This window comes from Myotis nattereri (assembly GCF_964212035.1).
Source record: "Myotis nattereri genome assembly, chromosome: X".
Lineage (NCBI taxonomy): Eukaryota > Metazoa > Chordata > Mammalia > Chiroptera > Vespertilionidae > Myotis > Myotis nattereri.
Genome location: NC_138078.1, coordinates 19008657 through 19018243, shown reverse-complemented (window position 1 = coordinate 19018243; position 9587 = coordinate 19008657). Strand labels below are relative to the sequence as shown.

Here is a 9587-nt window from a genome sequence, read left to right as displayed (position 1 = left end):
CATGATGCGTAAATGTGGACTTGTCTGTCAAGCAGAACTGAACTCATTATTTTATAATTTATCATGTTGTTATCAATTTAATCCAGCATATAAGATTATTGCTTTAATAGTGGCCCAGTGCACAAAATTTGTGCACATTAAAAAGGAATTCATTAGAGGAAATATTTTAATATTGCTATTTACCCTTTCTCTATAATAGAAGTGTCAGAGATGAAAGAAAATTAGTAAAATGTACATGAAAATCTTCTTCCTGTCAAAGTCTGGGGCATGCCATGGGACCCAGAGTCAAGTCCCCACCTACCTGCAGTGCCTGAAAATCATGCAAGATCCAGACCCAGCCGGCCCCACCCTTGTCAAGCCCTGCCAGGCAGGGGGTACAGCCTCAGGTCACCTGGCCTGGTGCCGGGCAGGGGCGCAGCCTCAGGTCCCCCATCAAGCCCCGCCAGGCCAGGGGCACAGGCTCAGGGTGGAGGGCACGGCCTCAGGTCCTCTGACCCAGCGCTGGGGTGGAAGGTGCAGGCTGAGTTCCCCCAGCCTGGCACCAGGGTGGAGGGCACAGCCTGAGGTCCTCGTCAAGCCCCACCAGACTGGGCATGTGCCCTGAGGTCCCCTGTCAAGCCCCACCCGGCAGGAGGCATGGCCTCAGGTCCCCAGGCCTGGTGCTGGGGTGGGAGGCATGGTCTGTGACCCCCAGGCTCGGCACTGGGGCAGGGGGTGTGGCCTGAGGTTCCCCAGTCTGGCACTGGGGCAGGGTGCACAGCCTGAATTCCCCTGTCAAGCCCCACTGGGCTTGGTATGTGGCCTCAGGTCACCTGGCCTGGTGCCAGGACATGGGATGTGGCCTCAGGTCCCCTTGCCCAGTGCTGGGGCGGGGGGCGCAGCCTGAGGTGCCCCGTCAAGCCCCACATGGCAGAGGGGCACAGCCTCAGGTCCCCCAGCTTGGTGCTGGGGTAGGAGGCATGGCGTCAGGTCCCCTGGCCTGGTGCTGGGGCAGGAAGCATGGCCTGAGTTTCCCCGGCCCGGCACTGTGGCAGGGGGTGCACCTTGAGGTCCCTGTTAAGCCCCACCAGGCAGGGAACACAGCCTCAGGTCCCCTGGCCCGGGCCGGGGCAGGGGGCATGCCTTGAGGTCCCCTGTCAAGCCCTGCCATGCATGGGATGCGGCCTCAGGTCTCCTTGCCCAGTGCTGGGGTGGGGGGCACAGCCTGAGGTGCCCCATCAAGCCCCACATGGTGGGGGGCGCAGCCTCAGGTCCCCTGACCTGATGCTGGGGTTTGGGGTATGGCCTCAGGTCCCCCAGCCCAGCACCAGGGCAGGGGGCGTGGCCTGAGGTACCCCATCAAGCCCCGCTGGGTGGGGGGTGCGCCCTGAGGTCCCCTGTCAGGCCCTGCTGGGTGGGGTGCACGGCCTGAGGTGCCCTGTCAAGCCCCGCCGGGTGGGGAATGTGGCCTCAGGTCCCCTGGTCTGGCACAAGGACATGCGGCCTCAGGTCCCCCAGCCTGGCGCCGGGGCAGGGGCCACAGCCTGAGGTCCCTGTCAAGCCCCGTCGGGCAGGCAGCATGGCTTCAGGTCCCACGGCCTGGTGCCAAGGCAGGGGGCATGGCCTCAGGTCCCCTGGCCCAGTGCTGGGGCGGGAAGCATGGCCTGAGTTTCCCCGGCCTGGCACTGGGGTGGGGGATGTGCCCTGAGGTCCCTTGTTAAGCCCTGCTGGGTGTGGGCTGTGGCCTCAGGTCCCCTGGCCCAGTTCCGGAGTGAAGGGGTGTGGCCTGAGGTCCTATAGCCTGGTGCCAGGGCGGGGGGCACGGCCTGAGGTCCCCTGGCCTGGCCTGGCACTGGGGTGGTGGGTGTGGCCTGAGGTTCCCTGTCAATCCCCACCAGATTGGGGGCACAGCCTCGGGTCCCCTGCCCCAGCCCAGTGCCACACAGCCTCAGGTCCCTGCTGATTGTTCATTAAGGCTCGTTATGGGAACTTGGCTTCAGCTGTGGGCGCAGCCATCTTATTTTAAGGAATCCCTGCTTCTGCTGTGGGTGCAACCAACTTGACTGTTATGGTGTGACGGTCAATTTGCATATTTTCTCTTTATTAGATAAGATGAGCATAACTTGTGATATAAATGCTTATACCTGACTTTGTCCTTATTTCCTGGAAATGATTATACTGTTGCTGATGATAATAGTTATAAAAAGCTACTTATTTAGTACTATGTTCTCACTAATTTATATATAGTTTCTAATTTTTAAGACAAGATGGAGAAATTATAGCTACAGGAGAAAATAAGTAAGTTGCTAAGGTCATGAAACTGGTGTCAGAGCCTGCATTGTTCTCAAGGGCTGTTTGAATATGACGCTTTTGCTTTATCTGTTACATCACCCTCCCCTTGTTGGTTTAGGAAGTCACTAAGTCATAAAAATACCCAAAGTCATGTATTAAAAGTCAAAACCTTATCAAATCCAAGACGTCTCTACAGAAATGCTTATCCAAATGATTTGGAAATACAGGGCCATTCCAAATTGTTTCTTCTTTTCATAAATAAACCACTTCAGGGTACTCTTAAAATGAACTTTTAAAAAAATTAGAGGAAATTAAACATTTTTTACATGGTCTCTTCTCACAACATCTAGAGAGACTGAACATTTTGCTCAATTTTTCACTCAGTGTGCAGACAGTAAGGATTGCTATTCTGTGTTTTGTTGCCCTCTTAAATGTTCCCTTAATAGTAGGTTATGCCATGTGATGGGCAATTTGGCTTTGCACCATTTTGCTTGTCATGTTGTTTTCCTAGCATTAAGTAGCTGAGACTAGAAAAGGGCTCATAGAGGTTACACAGCTCAATAGAATGCCTGTCCTTTTTTCTTTTGTGTTTTTTTCAACTTTCCATTACACTTATGCCCTCCTTTGTCTTGCCTTACAAATTCACTGTGGACAACACAATAAAAATGCAAAAATTCATTTTTTTCTCCCACAATGCTCATTTTTTATGCCTGATTAAAGCTAGCTGAAGGGAAGAGAATAAGCAGAAAGAGTGTAAAAAAATTTGTTCTTCTCTGTCTACATGTAAATAGATGCTCTGTTAAGGAAGTGGGGCTATTCCCACCGAAACAAAGAGTGAAGTCTATTTTCTTCAAAACAAAACTCTGTGTATACATGTAAATGTTTGTGCTATGGATAACATTCCCCATGACAATCTAGCCAGAAGGAAAATATGAAATGCTTTTTAAACAAACTGCCTTTTTTTGACAGACACTTACAAAGTCACTTGACTTCAAATAATCCCATTACATTTAATTTCACATGATTTGAGAGATGTGAAAATGCAGTTCCCCTGCTGTGTCATGTCCTTAGTAATGTCTGATGACATCTCCTGAGGTCACATCCACACTTTAGAAGACTCGGTATCTGGTGAAATGATTGATTGATGTTTTAGGAATACACTCTTTTTGTAGCTCTTAAATAACAGTCTCTTAGTTTTGCATGAGATGTGTCGCCTATTGGCATAATAATACATTTGAAATGGTCTTATTTTTGGAATTATAGGGTCACTTTTTGATTCTTGAATTTTATAGTTCAGTACGAATATCATCAACTAAATAATTTTAATGGTATTTTTAATACAAAATAAATATCTGTGTTCTGGAAAACTATACTTTATATATACCCAGACAGCCCATCTTGTTCAATGAATAAAATTGAAATTAACCCTAAAATCTTCAAAACAGAAGAAACTGTTTCAATTTAAGCTAATCCGGGGTAAGTAGACCCAGTTTACTTACTCCTGTAAAAAATAAAACCTTAACTCTTTGCTACAATTTATTTTTAGAAATTCATTTGCATTAACTCCTTAAGAAAGCACCTTTCATATTACATGTTGCTTGTTTATAGAAAAACAAACTTCATAGACTGTATGTGGAATTTAACATCTAAGTAACCTTTTCTTGGCCCAAAATGGTTTCTAGATATTAAGTGCCACTTCATTCAGCACTATCCTATCTAATAAAAGAGAAACATGGTAATTAGCGTATGACCTCTACTCTTCCCATTGGCTAATCAGGGCGATATGCAAATTAACTGCCAGCCAAGATGGCAGCTGGCAGTCAGGCAGCTTGAAACTAACATGAAGCTTGCTTGCTTCAGTGATGGAGGAAACCAACGTTCCCCGCCTGCCTTGCCGGCCTCTGAGCCTGCAGTTTGAGACATTATAACAAATATAGAAGCTAAACAAAACCCCAGAAACCTGCTGTCAGCCAGCCAGGATCTCAGAGCTGGAGTTATACATTGTTTCGATTATAGAACCCAAACAAACCAGATACCTGCTTTCAGCAGCGGAGGCCTCAGAGCTGGAGCCAAGCCTCAGAGCTAAAGCTGGCCCAGAATAAAAAAAAGAAAAAATGGAGCAGTTGGGAGCTTCAGTCCCAGCCTGAAAACAGCCCTCAGCCCCTCATCCAGGCTGGCCAGGCACCCATGTGGGGACCCCCACCCTGATCCAGGACACCCTTCAGGGCAAACCAGCCAGCCCCCACCCATGCACCATGCCTCTATTCTATATAGTAAAAGGGTAATATGCCTCCCAGCACCGGAATCAGCGGAGCCGCGAGGCCTCCCGGCACTGGGATCAGTGTGACAGGGGGCAGCGCCCAAACCTCCTGATCGCTCTGCGGCTCTCTGTGTGACAGGGGGCGGGGCCACAACCTCCCTATCGGCCCTGTTCTGTTCCTGACAGGGGAAGGCGCCCCAACCCCCTGATCGGCCCTGCTCTGTGCCTGATAGGGGGGAGCTCCCAAACCCCCTGATCGCCCTGCGGCTGTGTGTGTGACAGGGTGCAGCGCCCCAATCCCCCCACCCCACTGGCCCTGCTCTGTGTGTGATGGGGTAGAGCCATAACCTCCCCATCGGCCCTGCCCTGAGTGTGACAGTGGCGGCGCCCCAACCCCCTGATTGGCCCTGCTCTGTGGGTGATAAAGGGCGGTGCCCCAACCCCCTGATCCGCCCTGCTCTGTGCATGACAGGGTGCAGCGCCCCAACCTCTGGATTGGCCCTGCGTGACAGGGGGTGGTGCCGCAACCTCCCCATAGACCCTGTCTTGAGTGTGACAGGGGGCGGTGCCCCAAGCCCCCAATCGGCCATACCCTGAGCGTGACAGGGTGGCATCGCAATCTCCCAATCCGCCCTGCTCTGTGCATGACAGGGGGCAGCGCCCCAACTCCCCAATCAGCCCTGCTCTGAGCCCAACCAGGAGCTGCACCTAGGGATTGGGCCTGCCCTCTGCCACCCGGGAGCAGACCTAAGCCAACAGGGCGTTATCTCCCAAGGGGTCCCAGACTACGAGAGGGCACAGGCCAGGCTGAGGGACCCCCCTCATTCCCCCCGAGTGCACAAATTTTTGTGCACCGGGCCTCTATCCTATATAATAACAGGGTAATATGCAAATTCACCCTAACAGCAGAATGACCAGAATGACAGCTCGACCAGTCACTATGAGGTGCACTGACTACCTTTTGGTTCCTTTCCCCGGCCAGCAGGCTATGATCAGCTGATGATGAACAGCAAATGGGGAACTGGGGGTGGGGGGCAGGGGATGTGGGTGGCGCCAGGCCAAGGCCCCTTCCCCACCAGTCGCCACACAGAGGGCAACCGGAGGCAGGGTTGGGGCCCGAGAGCGGGCAGGAATGGCCCACCTCTTGGTCCCCTACCCCGGCCATCATGGTTTGATCACCTGATGGTGAATGGGGAACCAGGGATGGGTGGTGGTAGGGGGTGGGGCCAACTGCAGGCAGCCAGGGAAAATGTCCCTGATTGCAGGTCAGGCCTAGGGACCATACCCGTGCACAAATTTTGTGCCCCAGCCCTCTGGTTTTTTGTATATTAGCCTTTGTAAATTACACTTTAAAACTTACTTGCTGCTTTGGTCACACACGGCTTTATTAAGGAATCAGGAAATGACTTCCAAGTTTAAAGCATTCTGTTCTACTACTCCCAAGGTCCTAAAGAACACCATTTTAGAATATTATGTTACCGAATTTTGATACCTCTTATCAATATAAACAAAGACACATTAACAACTGAATTTTTTGAAACCAGCTTCCTTTTTTATTATGAAAATGCACACTGAAAGTTACTTCCCTTCAATAACCCATAAGGCTGACTTTCTGTTAAATCTTCACAGAAGTGTAAATAGCTTAACTTTTTTTTTTTATTGCAGTTGACTTTGTTTCCATGAAAACATACACACAAATTTTTGTTTCAAAGAAGGCAATTAAATAAAATAAAAGCATAGTCAATGGTTTTGGGCAAGTAACATTACAGGTTGTGCAACTGTACTGCTAACAGTTGTTTCTAATATATACTGGTGGAACAAAACTATGTTGCTATTATATTATCAACCTGTTCTTCCATCTGCTTCAAACAAAGACTTTTCTTGCTAAGAAATTATTCATGTTCTGGTTAGTTCTTTTTTAAAATTATGGAAGCTTGGTTTATACAGAACTAAACCTTTCTAGATGATAATACTAAGCATCTTTGTTACAAATTGCATACTTGTAAAGTTCACATGAGAAAGTTTTAGATTCAGAATTTTTAGCTAATTGATGTTTACAGAATTTTAGTAACATAGACTTTGATGTTGAGAGTCTCTCATAAAGATTTTACTGATTAAGATGTGGTCTTTTCCTGAATGCCTTTTCATCTTCCTTATCTTCTTCTTCATCATCATCCGAATAATCCACTAATCTCATTGGGCTATCTGTTCCATTGGTATCACCAGTAGAATGGGTATGAGTAAATTTGAGGTCACCTGAAGATGTTCTTTTAGGAAGATTCACCTTGTCTTCATTTTCTGTTGTTTTTTCAGTCTCCATAAATGTATCACAAACATCTTGACAATCACTTTCCAGTGGTTGCATACTTGTTTCTCCTTCCTCTATATGTTCTATATCTCTTTCCCAAGAAACTTCATTTTTCTCCAAGTCTCTGGCTCTACACAAAAATATTTTCCTACTCTTCATAGAATTCAAACTCTTTCGACTCTTTCGGTCTTTCTCTTGTTCATATTTAAACTTCAAACTTTTGAATGTCTGAACATATTCAATCCATTCAAGTCTTTCGTAAAACTTTTCAACTACATGTGAAAGCAGAGATTTGATATTTTCCACTTTTATACATTCAAACAGTTCAATAACAGCTGAATTCAACATATTGTATCGAGTTCCATTATCCAGAAAGGCATTTACAACTGGCTCAAATAAATTTCCCTTGATGATGTAACGATTATAAACTTCATCTTTAAGGCCAATTATCTTTCTCATAAGGCGAAGAGCACATAATACCAAGAAAGTGTGTTTCGACTTCAGCAAGATCAAGACATTTCTCAGCAAGTCTTTTCGCAAAATATAGTATTTTATGTAATATGTGTGATGTTGCACACAAAAAGTTAGCAGCTCTAAAATTATGCCAAGCAGCTGTGCTGTTTGATAATCATGGAGGCAATATTTGTTGTTTATGTCACCTGTAAGTACATGATCCTCTTCAAATGTATCTTCTGATGTAGTAGCCCAAAGTGGTAGCATTATGTTATGCATACATTGTTTATAAAAGAAATTTAGAAATATACTTCTTTCACATTTATGTGGCATCGCTATCATGTTGTCTGGATCAAGTATTAAACGAAGAAGTCTCATTATATGTAAAGCACCTGCTTGCTCAGGATCAGTATCACAGATCATTTGTTTAATGACTAAATTAATGAAAAGGCTACCATTTTCATTCTGCTGGTCTTCTATTATGAAGTCTCGGATCATGGATGGATTATGGTCTAATATATAAGTAAATATGTCAATAGCAGATGACTTTATTTGAAAATTATCCAGGCTCATTATAACTTTAATAGCGGGAAGAATTCCCATTTGTGTCAATGTTTTGAATAGTGCATCCTTGCTTCGAGGCTTTAATATCTGAGCAAATGCAACGAATTCTTTGAGGAAAAATAACAATTCTCGCCGTTTATCATTATCAATAGTCTTGTCCTTTAACTGTTCAAATATTTGAGGCAAAAACTCATCATCTCCCTGCAGCATGTGGATTATCTCCATTTTGTTGAGGAAAATAAAAGTTTTAAGAGAAGAAAGACAATTCTCTTCCAATACCGATTGTGTAGGAAAAAGAATGTCTTGAATATACTGTACCCTGTATGTCTGATGTATTCTTTGTCTAAGTTTACAGGTTGTTATCGGTATAACTTCCTTGAAATTTGCATTTTGGGTCAAGAATTCCCTATGCTTTTTTGGCTGATCCAAAGCAGGATCATATTCAAGGCATCCTATCACATCCATGATGCACTCATCAGAAAACAAGATCTCAAGCAGAGCTGTCTTGTCGAGGAAAAACATTCCTTTAATAATTGTATTTAAATGGTATAAGCCTTCAGTGTAGCCCACGTTCTCACAGGTGTGTAATAGCTGCAGTAGTTCTTTAATATAGCTCTCATTTTCTAAGACCAGGGCCAGCCTGCTCCTGCGGAAAGGTGAACTGAAAGCTGAGGTGACTAAGTTAGCGATATGTTTAAGTTTACTGATTTCACAGTTAGGCAGTTCATCCAAATCATCGGTTTCTAGCGTTTCATTAATGTCTTCCTCTAAATCATCTAAGAGGTCCTGTGTGACGTTGACAGTGGGGTCTTTACCTTGAACCCGGCAAATGGCTTCCCAGGTCTCCTGACAACTCTCCGAGTCTGGGAAACTCAACGCCATTCCGTGGTTCTCATTTTCGGACCAAACAATTAATGTATCTTTTTGTTTTTGATAGGGCGTGTCTGGGAGTACCTCGGTCTCTAGGACCAGCGAGCCGCTGGATTCCGACCTAAATACCAGAAACATGCCCTGGGATTCTGAGGGAACTGAGGTGACGTTCCCTGAGCCCAGATAGTCCCATTGGTTGTTCTCATTCAAGGCATAAAGCTTTGCCGGGCGACTGGGCTTGTCCGCCATGGCAAACTTGGGGGTCTTTACCTTAGCCCTGTTCCCGGAGGCGAAGTTTTCTGAGGTCCGTACCTCCGCAACCTACCGGAAGTGTAGCTGCTATGGCTGCTACGGTGGCCCAGAGGGCTCCTTGTGCTAATCGAAGCAGAAAAGATGGCGGCCGGCGGCGAGTCGGGGTCACGGTGGCCAGGCGTAGTGAGCGTCACAGCGGCGCGGGCAGCTCCTGAGGTCAGTAGGGTTCCCGGAGCCCCACTACATCGCACGGTCTTCTCACTACCCCCTACCTCCATTTTGCTCCCCCATACTCTTTCTTAATATGGGCTTCAAAAGGGAGGCTCTCTCAGCCCTCTCACGGCTGTCTGAGAAAGCCTCGGTTTGGGCAGGATTCTAATGATTCTCCCAGGATTCCGCTCAAAAGAACGTTGTATACGTATCAATGCACAATGCCACCCGGCTTAAAGTGGAGGCTTAAGGATTGGAGCCAAACACACTGCTCTTCCCTTGATAGGTTTTTCACGCCCTCCCCTCCCCCCCGCCTCCCCCCCCCCCCCCAGCGTCCCCAAGAACCATTTTCATTCATCAGGTGTCTGTGGGTGGAGCCTTGGGACCTTAGTTAGACAA

At 46.9% G+C, this 9587-nt stretch overlaps 1 protein-coding gene across 1 annotated transcript; it reads right to left on the bottom strand.

The window, feature by feature from the left end:
* Positions 1-6638: 6638 nt before the first annotated feature.
* On the bottom strand, positions 6639-8975 carry LOC308511526 (serine/threonine-protein phosphatase 4 regulatory subunit 3B-like; the record flags this gene model as incomplete). The annotated part of the gene is made up of 1 exon (XM_081081550.1): positions 6639-8975. One exon carries the CDS (start codon positions 8973-8975, stop codon positions 6639-6641), a length of 2337 nt encoding a protein of 778 aa, XP_080937676.1.
* Positions 8976-9587: the final 612 nt, after the last annotated feature.